The following is a 21324-nucleotide window of genomic DNA, read 5'->3' on the forward strand; positions in this document are numbered from 1 at the left end:
CTTTAGATGGACACAGCTTGAATGGGAAGACATTCCCCAGTATGCAAATGCCCTTCAGGTACTCCTTGAACAAGTCTGTGCAAAAGGGGAACAGCTGGCTACTATAGCTCCTCGTGACCTGGTACTGAGAGACCAATTCGTTATAGGGCTGAGAGACCAGTATCTTAACCGTACGCTACAGGACTTGATTCAGATGACGCCGACTCTCACCTTCGCTGAAGTCCAGCAGGAAGCCATAGAACGTTCTAGGGGACCCGTCATGGATGTGGGGACTCAAAGCGCTGCGTGCAGATCCATATTAGACATTAAACAGCCCAACAGTGACACCGAGGAGCTGAAACAGATGGTAGCAGATTTACAGCAACAGGTGTCACAGTTAATACTAGAACGACAGAGAGACCAGCGGATACGACCTAGCCGTCCCGCGGGACCGTGTTGGTCATGTGGTGACCCCCGTCATAGGGCGAATCGTTGTCCTCAACGAACAAACCATCAATTACCACGACGAACCGAATATCAGCTACACCCACGAGCAGAGTCACCACGCCAGGTCTCACCACAATGGCCGCCGTTAAACTAGACACCCCTGCAGCTGAGGTTCGAGCAGCAGGGGGGGACAGAGAACGGGGTGTAGAAAAACAGAACCAGCGGCTGATAAGAAGAATCTGGGAGGAGATTGAGAGTCTGGGGAAAGCCCTTACTGCCGTTCTGGGGACCAGTGGCCTATCCCAAGATAACATGCGGAAGCCGCCAGAAAGAGTTAAAGGAGAGGTACTCAGCATGAAGGCGGTTTCAGTGGTGGCCCCAGAGTGTAACTCCGTATCCTGGGGTGAAGAGCAACCGCAGATGACAGATGTTCCCTACCGAGGTCGACGATACAGGCTGAAGCGCCCCCCAGACAGACGCAGACGTGAGTGCTGGACGTGCAGAAAGGTGGGACACATGTCCAGAAATTGCCCTACCCGAGAAGAGCGGTGGCAGAGATCCGCTCACCCCTCTGAGGGTCCTGCTAACTGGAAGGAACGACGCCCCTGGAGGGAATGGTACGGCTGGAAGAGAAGAGTTCCACCTAGGACAAGACAGCACCGCAACATGTTGCGCCCCTGCCGTTCTCAGCCTGACTCCTCTCCTGTGATACCTAGAGAGATGGATATCACTAATACTGTGGGAGACACCGACACCGGGGATGTAGAGGTAGAAGACATACCTACCCCTGCTCGCCTGACTGACACGTCTGATACCCTTACCTCCTCGACTGACTTACCGACTGGGGCGGAGAGTGGAGTGACTGATCGGGGAGAGAGATTAGCACCCGTTAGGCGGACAGCTAGGACCAACGCAGGAGTGCCCCCGGGACAGTCCTACAGAGACCAATATGTGTGGCCCTCTTCACAGCCGGGTCCTACAACCTCCACAGCCATCGCCGCCCTGGAGTCAATCGTTGACAGGGACTGCCAACCTTCAAGTGGGGGGGCGTGTAATGAGCTGGCCGGCTCTGACTGTTCTGTTATCATTGACATAGAAGAATCTGTGACAGACACTGCCCCCGTGTGGCCAGAAGTTATACCTACGCCGAATGTGATTACAGAGAAACAAACTGTATTGGCTAAGCTCCCCCCTGTTATGTCATGTGACCAGGAAGGAGGGAGAGAGGAAGAAGAGCCCGGGAAATCAGTCTGTGCAGAGAGAAGTCTGTGTATGCTGGTGCCCTCCTGTGAATGCGATATAACAGATTGTCTGGATGATCCCTCTCCCTTGAAAGCTGACTTCCAGATCCTGAACCCACGAACTGTAAGCGGGTCCTCTGTTGAGAGGCCGAATATTCACTCAGCGGTGACATCTCCACAGATCCTGAACCCACGAACTGTAAGCGGGTCCTCTGTTGAGAGGCCGAATATTCCACCCCTACCTGCCGTACCCCAAGGACTACAGTTTGGACCTGAGAGACGGAGCTTTGTTTAATCCCTGCAGAGACAGACAGGCCTGCGACGTGGGAAGATAACCTCCTGGAGCAAAGAGACTGGTAACGTGTGGATAGGGACAGTGAGGGAAAGTTTGTTATTACACGTTATTTCTGTGAATAGGCATATTTTGTGTTGTTTATTATTGTGTTCCGCTGTGTTAAGAAAATGTTTAACAGTAAAGATACGTTTGTTAAGATGGAATCTGAGTGTGGAAGTTCTGCTGGGCCAGATCATGGATATACATGGGCGAACTTGCCCTCGGTCACTTCAACCCCACACAGAAATTTCCCTCATCCAGCACCATGACAACCAGCACAGCACAGTCCTGCATACACTGAGGCCCCTGATCATGTGACCCCTGACTCCTCCCCTCCTGTGACCTCATCACAGGTCCTGTGCGCACAGAACAGCCATATATGTGATGTGCGGCTCTGCAGGTGGAGGTAGGTGCTGGAGATTCCCCATTACTGGGCGGGGGCAGAGGGCAGTAACCCCTCCATTCCCGGAGATAGTGCCCCCAGCTCTGCCATGTGTATATAGATATCTGCCAACTACAAGAGCAGATGAGAGGGACAGATTGTGGTGAGTGCAGGAACAGGAAACAGCTGGGGCAGATTCATTATTAGACACACACCAGCTGAGTCTGGCTGTCCTCACTGACTATAATGAGCTCCAGGGATATTTTGTCAAGTTTCTCATCATATGTCACATCTAAGTTCTTTTTCTGGTAAGTCCTCACCCAGGCAATCTCCTCAGTGTTCCTCTCTGACCTCAGGCCATCTCCTCAGTGTTCCTCTGTGACCTCAGGCCTTCTCCTCAGTGTTCCTCTGTGACCTCAGGCCATCTCCTCAGTGTTCCTCTCTGACCTCAGGCCATCTCCTCAGTGTTCCTCTCTGACCTCAGGCCATCCCCTCAGCACTTCTCTCTGATCTCAGGCCATCTCCTCAGTGTTCCTCTGTGACCTCAGGCCATCCCCTCAGCGTCCCTCTGTGACCTCAGGCCATCTCCTCAGCGTCCCTCTGTGACCTCAGGCCATCTCCTCAGTGTTCCTCTCTGACCTCAGGTCATCTCCTCAGCATTCCTCTCTGACCTCAGGCCATCTCCTCAGTGTTCCTCTCTGACCTCAGGCCATCCCCTCAGCGTCCCTCTGTGACCTCAGGCCATCTCCTCAGTGTTCCTGTCTGACCTCAGGCCATTTCCTCAGCGCTCCTCTCTGACCTCAGGCCATCTCCTCAGCGTTCCTCTCTGACCTCAGGCCATCTCCTCAGTGTTCCTCTCTGACCTCAGGCCATCTCCTCAGCGTTCCTCTCTGACCTCAGGCCATCTCCTCAGTGTTCCTCTCTGACCTCAGGCCATCCCCTCAGCGTCCCTCTGTGACCTCAGGCCATCTCCTCAGTGTTCCTCTCTGACCTCAGGCCATCTCCTCAGTGTTCCTCTCTGACCTCAGGCCATCTCCTCAGTGTTCCTCTCTGACCTCAGGCCATCTCCTCAGTGTTCCTCTCTGACCTCAGGCCATCTCCTCAGCATTCCTCTCTGACCTCAGGCCATCTCATCAGCGTTCTTTTCTGCCCTTAAGCAATCTCCTCGGTGCTTCGTTTCATCACACAGGAAATTGGAAAAGATAGAATAGCTTTTAGATAGTGTAGTTAGAGAATGGCAGGGAGTTTTTAATACAGGTATATTAGAAAACAGCTTAGATTACGGCACTAAATATATGAGGATTTAGTATGAAATTTAGTTTGACTTCAGACCAACCCTCTAACTTTAATGATGTGCTCTGTCAGACATAATTTTCAGAAATATCCGTCTTTTTCAGGTAAGAACTGCGTTCATGTTATATTTCATGAGAAAAGAAACCTCTACATGACATAGCTCCTCACTTGTTTTCCCTTATTACCTCTAGTAATTTTGTTATTACATGGGATCTTTATGACGTTACATCATCATCTTCTTCCCATTCAGGTCCCTACAATATTGGATCCTTTCCGTGAAGATCTTCTATAAGAGAATTTTCCTGATTGACCCGCCAAGGATGGATAGTGGCAGGAAAGAGATGGCAAAGAGGCTGTTAAACCTCACCCTAGAGATCCTCTTCCAGCTTACTGGAGAGGTGAGAGATTCTGATGACGTCACATTACATCATTCTTATCTATGGGAATAACAGATGGACAGAACTGGAGAGGTGAGGACTCTGGAAATGTCTGTAGTGAGATTTATTAATGTGTCTCTCCATAACCAGGATTGCACAGTAGTGAAGAAGACCTCTAGTGAGCGCTGTCAGGCCCCTGTGTCTGAGGGATCGGGAAGACCCCTGCACCCAATCACAGGGCCTCCACCTCACCCCCTGATACATGAGGATATCAATGACCAGAAGATCCTAGAACTCACCAACAAGATGATTGAGCTGCTGACTGGAGAGGTGACACTGCTGGGAATGCTGGGACATATTACAGTAAACGCTATGAAGGGATCTGGTTGATGACGTTATCATTGTATGTGTCAGGTTCCTATAAGGTGTCAGGATGTCGCCATCTATTTCTCCATGGAGGAGAGGGAATATTTAGAAGAACACAAGGATCTATACAAGGACATCATGAAGGAGGAGTGGGAGTATTTAGAAGGACACAAGGATCTGTACAAGGATGTAATTGTGGAGGTTCCCCAGCGCCTCACATCACCAGGTAATTGATATGAATAAATTCACTTCTTTAATAATAAGTGCTGAAGTAAATCTAGTTTTACAGAATTTTCAAACACCCAGGTTCTCTAAACCTCATTAACCCCTTCCCGCCGTGGCCCTTTTTCGTTTTTGCGGTTTCGTTTTTCACTCCCCTCCTTCCCAGAGCCATAACTTTTTTATTTTTCCGTCAATATGGCCATGTGAGGGCTTATTTTTTGCGGGACGAGTTGTACTTTTGAACGACACCATTGGTTTTACCATTTCTTGTACTAGAAAATGGGAACAAAATTCCAAGTGCGGTGAAATTGCAAAAAAAGTGCAGTCCCACACTTGTTTTTTGTTTGGCTTTTTTGCTAGCTTCACTAAATGCTAAAACTAACCAGTTATTATGATTCTCCAGGTCATTACGAGTTCATGGACACCTAACATGTCTAGGTTATTTTTGATCTAAGTGGTGAAAAAAAATTCAAAATTTTGCTAAAAAAAAAAAAACAAAACACCATTTTCCGATACCCGTAGCGTCTCCTTTTTCCGTGATCTGGGGTCCGGTGAGGGCTTATTTTTTCTGTGCCGAGCTGACGTTTTTAATGATAACACTTTTGTGCAGATACGTTCTTTTGATCGCCTGTTTTTGCATTTTAATGCAGTGTCGCAGCGACCAAAAAAATTTAATTCTGGCGTTTCGATTTTTTTTTTCTCTCTACGCCGTTTAGCGATCAGGTTAATGCTTTTTTTTTATTGATAGATCGGGCGATTCTGAACGCGGCGATACCAAATATGTGTAGGTTTGATTTTTTTTTATTGTTTTATTTTGGATGGGGCGAAAGTGGGGTGATTTAAACTTTTATATATATATATTTTTCATATTTTTAAAACCATTTTTTTTTTTACTTTTGCAAAGCTTCAATTGCCTCCATGGGAGGCTAGAAGCTGGCATAGCCTGATCGGCTCTGCTACATAGCAGCGATCATCAGATCGCTGCTATGTAGCTGAAATGCAGGCTTGCTATGAGTGCCGACCACAGGGTGGCGCTCACAGCAGGCCGGCCTCAGTAACCATAGAGGTCTTAAGGACCTCTATGATTACCATCCTGATGCATCGCCAACCTCCGATCATGTGACGGGGTCAGCGATGCGCTCATTTCCGGTCGCGCGGCCGGAAACGCCGGTTAAATGCCGCTGTCAGCGTTTGACAGTGGCATTTAACAGGTTAATAGTGGCCGGTGAATCGCAATTTCACCCGCTGCTATTGCGTGCACATGTCAGCTGTACAAAACAGCTGACATGTCGTGACTTTGATGTGGGCTCACCGCCGGAGCCCACATCAAAGCAGGGGACCCGACATGTGCCGTACTAGTACGGGGGGGCATGTCAGGAAGGGGTTAAAGGGTTGATTGTGACTTGTAGGATCGCTATTTCCAACAGGGGGCGCTATAGAGTTCAAGTCCTCTTTTTCTTTGAAAAGGCAATTTGAATATTAAATTTCCCAGAGGAGCATTGGACGGCGAATAAGCCTCCTTACCTTGACAAGCCAGAGCTGGTATGTCACTCTCCACAAGGAGAAACCTTACCCCTTAGACCCCAGTCCAGAGCCTCTCACCTAGCCAAATCCGTTCTCATGCTTCGCACTGATGAGGGCCAACAGCCCGAAACACCGTGTCTGCGAATTGAGATACTGATTTGGCATTTTATCCTAAGTCATATTGCACGACTCGTTAAAGGGTTGATTGTGACTTGTAGGATCGCTGCTTCCAACAGGTGGCGCTATAGAGTTCAAGTCCTCTTTGTCTTAGAAGAGGCAATTTGCATAAACCTATATAATGAGTCTGTAAATATGTTTACATCATTTTGTGATGGCTATGATAATACTTGTATTTTTTTTATTTCTATTGCGCCAACATATTCCACAGTATTTTACAATTCATAAGGGACTTGTACAGAAAATAAAGATATGACAGAGTAACACACATACCAAGAGAAGTGAGGGCCCTACTCACAGTCTTATAATCTATGAGGAAATAGATGAAACCACCAAAGGTGAATGGTGAAAAGTGTGGTTAAGCCATTAATTTAACAAACGGTATTCAAATAACGCTGCATGAACTGGTCACCAGCACAGAGTGCTACTAAGTGTATGGAGGGTGTATAAACAGATAATGCCAGATTCTGAGGAAAATGTAATAAGGACAAAGAGGAAATAGTTTGATACTGGTAATTAATCAAATTGTCTATAGTAGTTCACTCGAGAACTAGCGCAGCACAGGAGACGTTTTTGGAGAAAGCAGGAGGAGGTTCAGATTGTTAAGGTTGTTAGTCTTAGGTCATTAGTGAAATAGTAGAGTGAGGGTGGTAGACAGAGATGACGCAGAAGATGTTGGATGGCGCAAAACTGTGGCAAGCTTTGAGAGTGAGGATAATAAGTTTATACTGTATTCAATAGCGGAAGGTCAACCAGTGTAAAAAGTGACACAGGGTGAAGGCATCATTGTAGCCTTTTCTTATTTACTGCATTATTCCCATGTCCTGTTGCCTATAAATATATACTGTACCTCTTCAGATTTTGTGTTATACTATGCCTGATGAGGAGACCTGAGTCATCTCGAAAACTGGTTATTTGTTACTGCAGCGCCCCAGAGTCCTGGTCGTTGCAGTGATGTAATTCTTCCACCAGGGGGAGTGATATTACGTCTGATGGCAATAAAGGAGATCTTCCTACCAGGTATCACAAACCATACACCACACTTAATACTCCAGTCCACCAGGGGGACTCATGCTCCTATCTACTAGGGCACTCCTCACAGAAGGGTAAAACTGGTGGGCTGGATAGAAAGTTAGACAGAAGCTGACTGGGCTTTGCCCAGGCAACACCTGTCAGGCAGACAGGGGGAAAGGAGGAACATCGGAGCTGCAGACAGAAGGCCCCTGACAGGGGTGGGATCCTGTCAGAGGCCTAGCGAGACAGAAAGACACGGAGCTGCGACTGCCCCACGTGCGGCAGCATCCTAAGAAAGGACACGGAAGAGAACTGTGTTGTAGAGGGTGAGAAACTAAGTCATAGCACAAGGAGATAACACCAGAGGGAGTTCTGCCTTGTAATAGGCTGCCTCCTTCTGAGGCGCAAAGCCGGTGGCTGGAACACCGAGGGAGCAACCGTCTCCAAGCCTTGCTCCAGAGATCGGCAGGGCAGTCAATTCCAAGTTGGCTGCCCAACCTTAATACCTAGGAGACACGGTGGCAACTTGTGAGGGTCGGGGCGTCTCTAGGGTCCCTGTAAAAAAACCTCAGGCCATCAGTCATACGGGTTTGTCCTATCCATACCATCTGGGGGACAGAGAGGAAGAAATAACATCTAGAACATCTACAATAGTTGTGAGGACCTTACCGAGAAGCTCAGCAGGGAGGTACTACAACACACCGGCGCTAGAGGAAAGCTACTGATTTTCCACCTGGATAAGGGGACTCTGGATGTGCCTTCAGACCAGCTGGACTCTGCCTACCCTGTGGTCCGTACCCTGGACTGTGGATGCTGAAGCCTCCAGTAAAGGTAAAGAGACTGCAACCTTGTGTCCTCGTTATTCACTGCGTCCTACATCATCCACCATCACCATCTACACATCTTGGGAAGCCCTGGGGATACACTTCACCTGTGGGAAGGTATACCATCTAGCGGCCATAACATCACCCCAGCGGACCCCTAATCAGCGTCAATCACCCTGACCGAATACCACAGGTGGCGTCACGAACATTATACAAACTTTCCCTTTTATTGGACGTCCCTCAAAGGGCCACGGACCGGGTCGGGCCACCGTGACATCCCCTGAACCGAAGGACCCGGTACCGAGTACCCCATTGGCCTTGTGTGGGGGCACTCCATTACTTTTTAATGGCTAACCACTGAGGACTCTCAAATATTAATATTTTTCAATCTACTGACTAACACGGTACAAAGATATATTTTTCTTGTGTTATGAGCAACAGTAAGAATTTTTGAACAGACAAAAGTAAGAAAATGTCAAATTCTAGAGATGTTTTTGAGATACAGGTGACATGAGCAAGTGAATGATCTGATATAGGTAGTAAAAGAAAGATCTGAGTCAAATGTAACCTGTTATGATTTTCCCAATGGCAGGGAAATCAAAATAACAACGGACTAGCTCTCGGGTGATGGGAACTAAAGTGACCGTGACCTGAACCTGACACGACACTGGAAGTAGCCGGGGAGTGTTTCCTACGATGCCCTAGACACCACGCGCCAGCCGGAGATCTAACTACCCCTATCAGAGGAATATACAGGCCTGCCTTACCTCCAGAGATGAACCCCAAAAGGAGATAGCAGTCCCCCACAGATATTGACGGTGAGTCAAGAGGAAAAGACATACGTAGGATGAACAGCAGATTTAGCACAGTGAGGTCCGCTTACTAGATAGCAGAAGTACAGGAAAGAGTCACTTCACGGTCCACTTCAAAACACTACTCAAAAACACCATCCTGAAATTACTTTAAAACTCCAGTGACAACTCATGCCACTGGAGTGGCAATTTCAGTCCACGAGAGCTTCCAGCTACAGAGAGTCACATTGCAAATAGCTGGACAAAAATAGCATAAACTAGAAACAAAATACAACTTAGCTGAACAGGATCTTGAGGCAGGAGAATGCAACAGAATGCTACTGATACATTGTTGGCCGGCATCGGACCAGCAGCCAAGCAGCCTTAAATAGGAAACTCCCCTAATGGGTGTCAACAGGTGATCAAGGATAGAAGAAGGCAAATAAGTGACAATACCATAAAACACCACCGGGGGAGCCCACACACAGAATTCACAACAGTACCCCCCCCTTAAGGAGGGGGCACCGAACCCTCACCAGAACCACCAGGTCGATCTGGATGAGCACTATGGAATGCACGAACCAAATCAGGAGCATGAACATCAGATGCTGTCACCCAAGAATTATCCTCCTGACCATAGCCTTTCCACTTAACCAGATACTGAAGTTTCCGTCTGGAAACACGGGAGTCCAAGATCTTTTCCACCACATACTCCAACTCACCCTCAACCAGCACAGGAGCAGGAGGATCAGCAGACGGAACAACCGGCACCTCATACCTCCGCAATAATGACCGATGAAAAACATTATGAATAGTAAAAGATGCTGGGAGGTCCAAACGAAAGGACACAGGATTGAGAACCTCCAGAATCCTATAAGGGCCGATAAACCGAGGCTTAAACTTAGGAGACGAGACCTTCATAGGAACAAATCGAGAAGACAACCAAACCAGGTCCCCAACACAAAGACGAGGACCGACACGCCGATGACGATTAGTGAACTGTTGAGTCTTCTCCTGGGACAACTTCAGATTGTCCACAACCTGTCCCCAAATCTGATGCATTCTATCAACCACAGCATCTACTCCAGGACAATCCGAAGACTCCAATTGACCGGACGAAAAGCGAGGGTGAAACCCTGAATTACAAAAAAATGGAGAAACCAAAGTGGCAGAACTGGCCCGATTGTTAAGGGCAAACTCTGCCAATGGCAAAAAATCAAGCCAATCGTCCTGATCAGCGGACACAAAACACCTCAAGTAAGTCTCCAAGGTCTGATTAGTACGCTCAGTCTGGCCATTAGTCTGAGGATGGAACGCAGACGAAAAAGACAAGTCGATGCCCATCCTGGCACAGAACGCCCGCCAAAATCTAGACACAAACTGGGTACCCCTGTCAGACACTATATTCTCAGGAATACCATGCAAACGCACAACATTCTGAAAAAATAGAGGGACCAGCTCAGAGGAGGAGGGCAATTTGGGCAAAGGTACCAAGTGAACCATCTTGGAAAAACGGTCACACACCACCCAGATGACGGACATCCTACGAGAAACGGGAAGGTCAGAAATAAAGTCCATAGAGATGTGCGTCCAAGGCCTCTTAGGAATAGGCAAGGGCAACAACAACCCGCTGGCCCGGGAACAGCAGGGCTTAGCCCGAGCACAAACATCACAAGACTGCACAAAAATACGTACATCTCGAGACAAGGAAGGCCACCAGAAGGACCTAGACACCAGATCCCTGGTGCCAAAAATTCCAGGATGACCTGCCAACGCGGAAGAGTGAACCTCCGAAATAACTCTACTGGTCCAGTCATCAGGGACAAACAGTCTACCAGGCGGACAGCGATCAGGCCTATCCACCTGAAACTCCTGCAAAGAGCGCCGCAGGTCTGGGGAGACAGCTGACAATATCACCCCATCCTTCAGGATGCCAGTAGGTTCGGAATCACCAGGCGAGTCAGGCTCAAAACTCCTAGAGAGGGCATCCGCCCTCACATTCTTAGACCCAGGCAGATACGAGACCACAAAGTTAAATCGAGAGAAAAACAACGACCAGCGCGCCTGTCTAGGATTCAGACGCCTGGCTGACTCAAGATAAATTAAATTTTTGTGGTCAGTCAAGACCACCACCTGGTGTCTAGCACCCTCAAGCCAATGACGCCACTCCTCAAATGCCCACTTCATGGCCAAGAGCTCCCGATTTCCAACATCATAATTTCGCTCAGCGGGCGAAAACTTTCGAGAGAAAAACGCACATGGTCTCATCACTGAGCAGTCAGGACCTCTCTGCGACAAAACTGCACCTGCTCCGATCTCGGAAGCATCTACTTCAACCTGGAACGGGAGCGAAACATCAGGCTGGCGCAACACAGGAGCAGAAGAAAAGCGGCGTTTAAGCTCCCGAAAGGCCTTCACAGCCGCAGAGGACCAATTAGCAACATCAGCACCCTTCTTGGTCAAATCAGTCAAAGGTTTAGCAATGGCAGAAAAACCCGCTATGAATCGGCGATAGAAATTAGCAAATCCCAAGAATTTCTGAAGACTCTTTAGAGAAGTAGGTTGTATCCAATCACAAATAGCCTGAACCTTAACAGGGTCCATCTCCATAGATGAAAGGGAAAAAATATATCCCAGAAAGGAAATTCTCTGAACCCCAAAAATACACTTTGAGCCCTTCACAAATAGAGAATTAGCTCGTAAAACCTGAAAAACTCTCCTGACCTGTTGAACATGAGATTCCCAGTCCTCCGAAAAAATCAAAATATCATCCAAATACACAATCATAAATTTATCCAGATATTCACGGAAAATATCGTGCATAAAGGACTGAAAAACGGAAGGGGCATTCGCGAGACCGAAAGGCATTACCAAATACTCAAAATGGCCTTCAGGCGTATTAAATGCGGTCTTCCACTCATCCCCCTGCTTAATCCGCACCAAATTATACGCACCACGTAGATCGATCTTAGTGAACCACTTCGCCCCCTTTATGCGAGCAAAAAGATCAGTCAGTAAAGGTAACGGGTACTGGTATTTAACTGTAATCTTATTCAGAAGTCGATAGTCGATACAAGGTCTCAATGAACCATCCTTTTTACCCACAAAGAAAAACCCTGCCCCCAATGGAGACAAAGAGGGGCGAATATGACCCTTTTCCAAAGATTCTCTGATATACTCCCGCATAGCAGTATGTTCAGGTACAGACAAATTAAACAAGCGACCCTTAGGAAATTTACTACCGGGAATCAACTCAATAGCGCAGTCACACTCTCTGTGAGGGGGGAGAGAATCAGTTTTAGGCTCCTGAAAGACATCATAAAAATCTGACAGAAATGCTGGGATCTCAGAGGGAGTAGATGAAGAAATGGGAACCAAAGGTGCATCCCCATGAATCCCCCGACATCCCCAGCTCAGCACAGACATTGATCTCCAGTCCAAGACTGGATTATGAATTTGCAACCATGGTAATCCAAGTACTAATACGTCATGTAGATTATATAACACAAGGAAACGAATAATCTCCTGATGGTCTGGGGAAAGATGCATAGTCACTTGTGTCCAATATTGTGGTTTATTGCTAGCCAAAGGTGTAGAATCAATACCCTTTAAGGGAATAGAAACCTCCAGAGGCTCTAAATCAAACCCACAACGCTTGGCAAAGGACCAATCCATGAGACTCAGAGCGGCGCCAGAATCCACATAAGCATCCACAGTAACAGATGATAAAGTACAAATCAATGTCACGGACAAAAGAAATTTAGACTGCAAGGTACCCATAGAAAAAGATTTATCAACCTTTTTATCAACCTTCTTTATGCGTTTAGAGCATGCTGATATAACATGAGCTGGATCTCCACAATAGAAGCACAACCCATTTTTGCGCCTGTAATTCTGTCGTTCGCCTCTAGACAATACACTATCGCATTGCATATGCTCTGGTGCCTTTTCAGAGGTCACCGCCAAATGATGCACAGGTTTTTGCTCAGAAAATACCGCCATATGGTGCACAGGTCTTTGCTCAGAAGATACCGCCATATGGTGCACAGGTTTTTGCTCAAAAGATACCGCCATATGGTGCACAGATTTTTGCTCAGAAGATACCGCCATATGTTGCACAGATTTGCGCTCCCGTAAACGCCGATCAATCTGGATAGCCAATTTCATGGCATCATTCAGACCTGTAGGCACAGGGAACCCCACCATGACATCCTTCACGGCATCAGAGAGACCTTCTCTGAAATTAGCTGCTAGAGCGCACTCATTCCATTTAGTAAGCACCGACCATTTACGAAATTTCTGGCAGTATATCTCAGCTTCATCTTGCCCTTGGGAAAGAGCTATCAAGGCTTTCTCAGCCAAAATCTCTAAATTAGGTTCTTCATAAAGCAACCCCAAAGCCAGAAAAAACGCATCTACATTTAATAACGCAGGATCCCCTGGCGACAATGCAAATGCCCAACTTTGTGGGTCACCCCGCAATAGAGAAATAACAATTTTAACCTGTTGCGCAGGATCACCAGCAGAGTGAGATTTCAGAGACAAAAACAATTTACAATTCTCTCTGAAATTCAAAAAACGGGATCTGTCTCCGGTAAAAAATTCAGGCATAGGGATCTTAGGTTCAGACATTGGAGCACGTATAACAAAATCTTGTAAGTTCTGGACCTTTGAAGCCAGGTTATTCAGACCTGCAACCAAACTCTGTGGATCCATGATTCAAACAGGTGTAACCAAAGCCATTCAGAGATTAAGAGGAGAGGAAAAAAAAAAAAGGCTGAAGACTGCAGTTTAAGCAAGGAGTACAAATAAGCACTAAGGTGCACTTTCCAAACACAGAAGGAAAAAAAAACCTTTTCATATCCTTTCCTGCTTTAGTGCATAGTTTTATCACATGTGGGCCGGCCAAACTTATGATTTTCCCAATGGCAGGGAAATCAAAATAACAACGGACTAGCTCTCGGGTGATGGGAACTAAAGTGACCGTGACCTGAACCTGACACGACACTGGAAGTAGCCGGGGAGTGTTTCCTACGATGCCCTAGACACCACGCGCCAGCCGGAGATCTAACTACCCCTATCAGAGGAATATACAGGCCTGCCTTACCTCCAGAGATGAACCCCAAAAGGAGATAGCAGTCCCCCACAGATATTGATGGTGAGTCAAGAGGAAAAGACATACGTAGGATGAACAGCAGATTTAGCACAGTGAGGTCCGCTTACTAGATAGCAGAAGTACAGGAAAGAGTCACTTCACGGTCCACTTCAAAACACTACTCAAAAACACCATCCTGAAATTACTTTAAAACTCCAGTGACAACTCATGCCACTGGAGTGGCAATTTCAGTCCACGAGAGCTTCCAGCTACAGAGAGTCACATTGCAAATAGCTGGACAAAAATAGCATAAACTAGAAACAAAATACAACTTAGCTGAACAGGATCTTGAGGCAGGAGAATGCAACAGAATGCTACTGATACATTGTTGGCCGGCATCGGACCAGCAGCCAAGCAGCCTTAAATAGGAAACTCCCCTAATGGGTGTCAACAGGTGATCAAGGATAGAAGAAGGCAAATAAGTGACAATACCATAAAACACCACCGGGGGAGCCCACACACAGAATTCACAACAGTAACCTCAAGTGATCGGGCATTCTGCTTGGAAATTGTGGTGAAACCAGACATGGAAATGGTAATATTGGTTTAGGTACAGTAGTAGAGGGGGAAAATACAAGGAGTTCTGTTTTTGACAAATTTAGCGTTAGATAGAGGATAGACATACCATATATACTCGAGTATAAGCCGAGATTTTCAGACAAAATTTTTGGTCTGAAAGTGCCCCTCTCGGCTTATACTCGAGTAACGGTCGGCGGCAGGGTAGGCGGGTGAGGGGGAGAGAGGTCTGAGGCATTCTTACCTGCTTTCGGCGCTCCCCCTGCCTGTCCCACGGTCTTCGGGTGCCACAGCTCTTCCCCTGTTCAGCGGTCACGTGGGACCGCTCATTAAAGTCATGAATATGGACTCCACTCCCATAGGGGTCGAGCCGCATATTCATTTCTCTAATGAGCGGTAACGGTGACCGCTGACAGAGGAAGAGGCTGCGGCACCCGAAGACCATCTGTCCGGGAGAAGGAGCCAGGGATGCCGGGAGCAGGTAAGTATTACATATTCACCTGACCGCGTTCCAACCGCCGGGCGCCGCTCTGTCTTCCCGTCCTCTTGCACTGACTGTTCAGGTCAGAGGGCGCGATGACGTACTAGTGTGCGCGCCGCCCTCTGCCTGAACAGTCACTGCGGAGAGACGCCGAGACGGGACGCTGAGGAGCAGCGGGCAGCAAGAGAGGTGAGTATGTCATTTTTTTTTTTATTGCAGCAGCAGCAGCATTATAGATGGGGCACAGCTTTCTATGGCACATCTATGGGGCAATAATGAACGGTGCAGAGCATTGTATATGGGGCACAGCTTTATAAGGAGCATCTATGGGGCAATAATGAACGGTGCAGAGCATTGTATATTGGGCACAGCTTTCTATGGCACATCTATGGGGCAACAATGAACGGTGCAGAGCATTGTATATGGGGCAACAATGAACAGTGCAGAGCATTGTATATGGGGCACAGCTTTCTATGGCACATCTATGGGGCAACAATGAACGGTGCAGAGCATTGTATATGGGGCACAGCTTTCTATGGCACATCTTTGGGGCAATAATGAACGGTGCAGAGCATTGTATATGGGGCACAGCTTTCTATGGCACATCTATGGGGCAACAATGAACGGTGCAGAGCATTGTATATGGGGCACAGCTTTCTATGGCACATCTTTGGGGCTATAATGAACGGTGCAGAGTATTCTATATGGGGCACAGCTTTCTATGGCACATCTATGGGGCAATAATGAACGGTGTAGAGCATTGTATATGGGGCACAGCTTTCTATGGCACATCTATGGGGCCATAATGAACGGTGCAGAGCATTCTATATGGCACAGCTATATATGAAACATCTATGGGGCAATAATCAACGGTATGGAGTATTATATATGGCACAGCTTTATATGGAGCATCTTATGGGGCAATAATGAACGGTATGGAGCATCTATTTTTATTTTTGAAATTCACCGGTAGCTGCTGCATTTCCTACCCTAGGCTTATACTCGAGTCAATAAGTTTTCCCATTTTTTTGTGGCAAAATTAGGGGGGTCAGCTTATACTCGGGTCGGCTTATACTCTAGTATATACGGTAATTAAAGTTAGAGACGACAGATAATCATTGATATTTTGTAGTAATGTTTGGGTGATGTAAAGAGAAGTGTATAATTTGGTATCATCAGCATCAGAGATGGTACTGAAAAGCGAATTTGCTAATGGTCCGTCCAATAAGGAGATTAAAGATATGTCTGTAGTTAGCAGTGCAGGTCTGGCCAAGGGATGTTTCTTGTAACTAATGTATGTATGCTGATGTGTTTCAAGGAGGGAAAGATAACGGATGAAACAGAGAGGTTACATATTTTAGTTAAGTTTATGGTGACAGCCGGCGAGAGGGATTGAAGGAAGTGAGAGGGAATAGGGTCAGTGGTTCAGGTAGAAGGGTGAGAAGAAGTGAGAAGCCTGATAACTTTGTCGGTTCACAGCAGATCACAGTAATAATTTCTCAGCATGATCTGCTGTGAAGTCACTGAGCTTGAACTGCGGTGACCTCATGACTGACTTTTTCCCACAGTGCTGATGTCACTGCAGTTCAGCCTGACTGGGAACGCAGCCTAACTGACTGGAGGTAACCACGGTGATGTCACTGCTGGTCAATTATGCTGCACTCTTAGCAGCTCATTCACCAGTAGTTCTCAGCCTGGACGGTCGAATCTTGGCACCGTCCAGGTTGAAAACTATATATCCCCCAGACACGGATTATAGCATGGGACAGAAAGATTTTTTATTTATTTATAGTAGTGTTCCCCAACTCCAGTCCTCAAGGCCCACCAACAGGTCGTGTTTTAAGGATTTCTTTAGTAATGCCAAGGTGATAATTGCATCACATGTGCAATACAAAGGAAATAATGAAAACATGATCTCTTGGTTATAGTTATAGTTATTATTAACCCCTTCACCCCCGGAGCTTTTTCCGTTTTTCCGTTTTCGTTTTTCACTCCCCTCCTTCCCAGAGCCATAACTTTTTTATTTTTCCGTCAATTTGGCCATGTGAGGGCTTATTTTTTGCGGGACGAGTTGTACTTTTGAACGACATCATTGGTTTTAGCATGTCGTGTACTAGAAAACGGGAAAAAAATTCCAAGTGCAGTGAAATTGCAAAAAAAGTGCAATCCCACACTTGTTTTTTGCTTGCCTATTTTGCTAGGTTCACTAAATGCTAAAACTGACCTGCCATTATGATTCTCCAGGTCACTACGAGTTCATAGACACCTAACATGACTAGGTTATTTTTCACCTAAGTGGTGAAAAAAAATTCCAAACTTTGCAAAAAACAAAACAAAATTGCGCCATTTTCCGATACTCGTAGCGTCTCCATTTTTCGTGATCTGGGGTCAGGTGAGGGCTTATTTTTTGCGTGCCGAGCTGGCGTTTTTAATGATAGCATTTTGGTGTAGATACGTTCTTTTGATCGCCCGTTATTGCATTTTAATGCAATGTCGTGGCGACCCAAAAAACGTAAATCTGGCGTTTCGAATTTTTTTCTCATTACGCCATTTAGCGATCAGGTTAATGCTTTTTTTTTATTGATAGATCGGGCGATTCTGAACGCGGCGATACCAAATATGTGTAGGTTGGGTTTTTTTTTTATTGATTTATTTTGATTGGGGCGAAAGGGGGGTGATTTAAACTTTTATATTTTTTTTATTTTTTTCACATTTTTAAAAACTTTTTTTTTTTTACTTTTGCCATGCTTCTATAGCCTCCATGGGAGGCTAGAAGCAGGCACAGCCCGATCGGCTCTGCTACATAACAGCGATCATCAGATCGCTGTTATGTAGCTAAAATGCAGGTGTGCTGTGAGCGCCGACCACAGGGGGGCGCTCACAGCCACCGGCAATCAGATATTGAAATTCTACTCTGAATGCCCCCTACAAGGTCATTAATAAATATGTTAAAAAGAAGAGGGCCCAATACTGACCCCTGTGGTACCCCACTGCTAACCGCAACCCAGTCCGAGTGTGCTCCATTAATAACCACCCTTTGTTTCCTATCCCTGAGCCAGCTCTTAACCCACTTACACATATTTTCCCCTATCTGGCCTTAAGGACTGGAGTTGGGGAACACTGATTTATAGCACAGGCAGCCACTCCTGATGTCACTTTTATTAGAGGCAACAGGTGTAGGCTGATGAGATTAATAGTCCCATCAGCCGCCATCTGCTGTTATTGTTATCACTTGAATATAACTCTCATCATTCTCCTGTGATCACCGTCAGAGCAGGGGAGATTGGTGAGAGCAGTCTCCAGCGCCTGGGAACAGCGCTTACTGTAACGCTTCTTGCTTGGGGCCATACATGTGGTACTGATGAGGCACATGGTTGCCACACATGTGCTCCAAGTATTACACTCACGGACACTGTCATCTCCGGTACAGTTTTTTTTCCAGTACCAGAAATTTCAGGACGTGTGAAACCGGCTTAACATGTATGAGACGTTTTTTGGTTTTGTAAGGGTACGTTCCCACGGGTTGGACAACGCATACATCCACAGCATCCAGATGTTACAGCATAGTGGATGGGATTAAGAAATCCCATCTGCACTATGCGGCCAGAGACGCCTGCGGATCACCCACAGAGATGGACATGCGGTGGCGTCTTTCCAGACTTCAGCATGTCAATTTATCTTGGGTACATGCGAGACTCCACAAGATAAATGTCACCCATATAGTGTAATGGCTTAGGTGATTTCGCACGGTTCAATGAACACATGCGGAATCACCTGCTTTCAAAAGCCGGCAGTGCTTTGGACTTTTGGACATGTGCTGCATCCAAAGCGCTGCCGATTCCTGACAGTGTGCACATACCCTAAATGTTATTTCTTGCTGATGAGTGAAAAAAAACTAATGTCATATGGATGGCAAACTTAAGACGATAGAGATGAAAGTCTGTTTTTTACCCTTCGCCACGATAGCACCCACTGGAGAGATAGGGATCCGCCTGTTATGATCCTTAGTGGCTGAGGATCGCAAATCTGAACAGCAAGTAAGGGAAAATAGGACGAGCTCTGGGGATGTGGTAACTGGACTGACCGCAATCCTGATCCTATCCAACACACACTAAAGGTAGCCGTGGAACGTGCCTAGAAATCCTAGACGTTTTTTCACAGCCTGAGAAACTATCTACCCCTAGAGAGAAAGCAAAGACCTCACTTGCCTCAGAGAAATAACCCCAAAGATATAGAAAGCCCCCCACAAATAATAACGGTGAGGTAAGGGGAAAAATACAAACGTAGAAATGAAACAGGTTTAGCAAAATGAGGCCCGCTAACACTAGATAGCAGAAGATAGCGAGGAAGCTGTGCGGTCAGTACAAAACCCTATACAAAAATATCCACGCAGAGAATGCAAGAACCCCCACACCAACTAACGATGTGAGGGGAGAAACTCTGCCCCCAGAGCTACCAGCAAGCGAGGAAATCACATATTAGCAAGCTGGACAGAACTCATCATATTCTAAGAAACATATTGAACACTGATGAGCGGAAAATGAACAAACAAAACTTAGCTTCTCTTGGAGAGACTGGTAACGAATGAATTCAGGAGAGATCAGAATAGCACTGAATACATCGACAGCAGGCAACAAATGAAGGTCCAGGTGAGTTAAATAGGAAACCTAACTAGCAGGTGACGAGGCAGCTGATCCCAGCCACAGACTCGCAGAACGACAAAAGAGCCACCAGAGGGAGCCCAAAGATACAACTCACACAGTACCACTTGTGACCACAAGAGGGAGCCCGAGAACAGAGTTCACAACAGTACCCCCCCCCCTTGAGGAGGGGTCACCGAACCCTCACCAGAGCCCCCAGGGCGGTCAGGACGAGCCACATGGAAGGCACGAACCAAATCAGCCGCATGGACATCGGAGGCGACAACTAAGGAATTATCCTCCTGACCATAGCCCTTCCACTTAACCAAGTACTGAAGCCTCCGTCTTGAAATATGAGAATCCAAGATCTTCTCCACCACGTACTCCAATTCTCCGTCAACCAACACCGGAGCAGGAGGATCCACAGAAGGAACCACAGGCACCACATACCTCCGCAACAATGACCGATGGAACACATTATGAATGTTAAACGATGCTGGGAGGTCCAAACGAAATGACACAGGGTTGAGGATTTCCAAAATCTTATAAGGACCGATGAAACGAGGCTTGAACTTAGGAGAGGAGACCTTCATCGGAACATAACGAGAAGACAACCATACCAAATCCCCAACACGGAGTCGGGGACCCACACAGCGACGGCGGTTAGCAAAGCGCTGAGCCTTCTCTTGTGACAACGTCAAATTGTCCACCACATGGTTCCAAATCTGCTGCAACCTATCCACAACAGAATCCACCCCAGGACAGTCAGAAGGCTCAACCTGACCCGAGGAAAAACGAGGATGAAAACCAGAATTACAAAAAAAAGGCGAAACCAAAGTAGCAGAACTAGCCCGATTATTAAGGGCAAACTCGGCCAATGGCAAAAAAGTCACCCAGTCATCCTGATCAGCAGAAACAAAACATCTTAAATAAGTTTCCAAGGTCTGATTAGTTCGCTCGGTTTGGCCATTCGTCTGAGGATGGAAGGCCGACGAAAAAGACAAATCAATGCCCATCTTAGCACAAAAGGACCGCCAAAATCTGGACACAAACTGGGATCCTCTGTCAGACACAATGTTTTCAGGGATGCCGTGCAAACGAACCACATTCTGAAAAAAGAGCGGAACCAAATCGGAGGAGGAAGGCAACTTAGGCAGGGGCACCAAATGGACCATTTTAGAAAAACGATCACACACCACCCAGATGACAGACATTCTCTGAGAGACTGGAAGATCCGAAATAAAATCCATGGAAATATGTGTCCAAGGCCTCTTCGGAACCGGCAAAGGCAAAAGCAATCCACTGGCACGAGAACAGCAAGGCTTAGCCCGAGCACAAATCCCACAGGACTGCACAAAGGAACGCACATCCCGCGACAAGGAAGGCCACCAGAAGGACCTAGCCACCAAATCTCTGGTACCAAAAATCCCAGGATGACCCGCCAACACCGAAGAATGAACCTCGGAAATAACTCTGCTGGTCCATCTATCTGGGACAAACAGTCTCTCTGGTGGACAACGGTCAGGTCTATCCGCCTGAAATTCCTGTAACACCCGTCGCA

The 21324-nt window shown here is 46.9% G+C and overlaps 1 protein-coding gene across 1 annotated transcript in view; it reads left to right on the forward strand.

The window, feature by feature from the left end:
* Positions 1 to 2501: 2501 nt before the first annotated feature.
* LOC143766176 (oocyte zinc finger protein XlCOF8.4-like) overlaps positions 2502 to 21324 on the forward strand; it is a 35472-nt gene continuing 16649 nt past the window's right edge. The window contains exons 1-4 of the mRNA XM_077253646.1: positions 2502 to 2691; positions 3927 to 4074; positions 4204 to 4383; positions 4468 to 4645. Coding sequence (XP_077109761.1) covers positions 2630 to 2691; positions 3927 to 4074; positions 4204 to 4383; positions 4468 to 4645 — 568 coding nt within the window. The 5' untranslated portion in view covers positions 2502 to 2629. The remainder of the gene's footprint in view (positions 2692 to 3926; positions 4075 to 4203; positions 4384 to 4467; positions 4646 to 21324) is intronic.

Source organism: Ranitomeya variabilis, chromosome 4, assembly GCF_051348905.1.
Source record: "Ranitomeya variabilis isolate aRanVar5 chromosome 4, aRanVar5.hap1, whole genome shotgun sequence".
NCBI lineage: Eukaryota > Metazoa > Chordata > Amphibia > Anura > Dendrobatidae > Ranitomeya > Ranitomeya variabilis.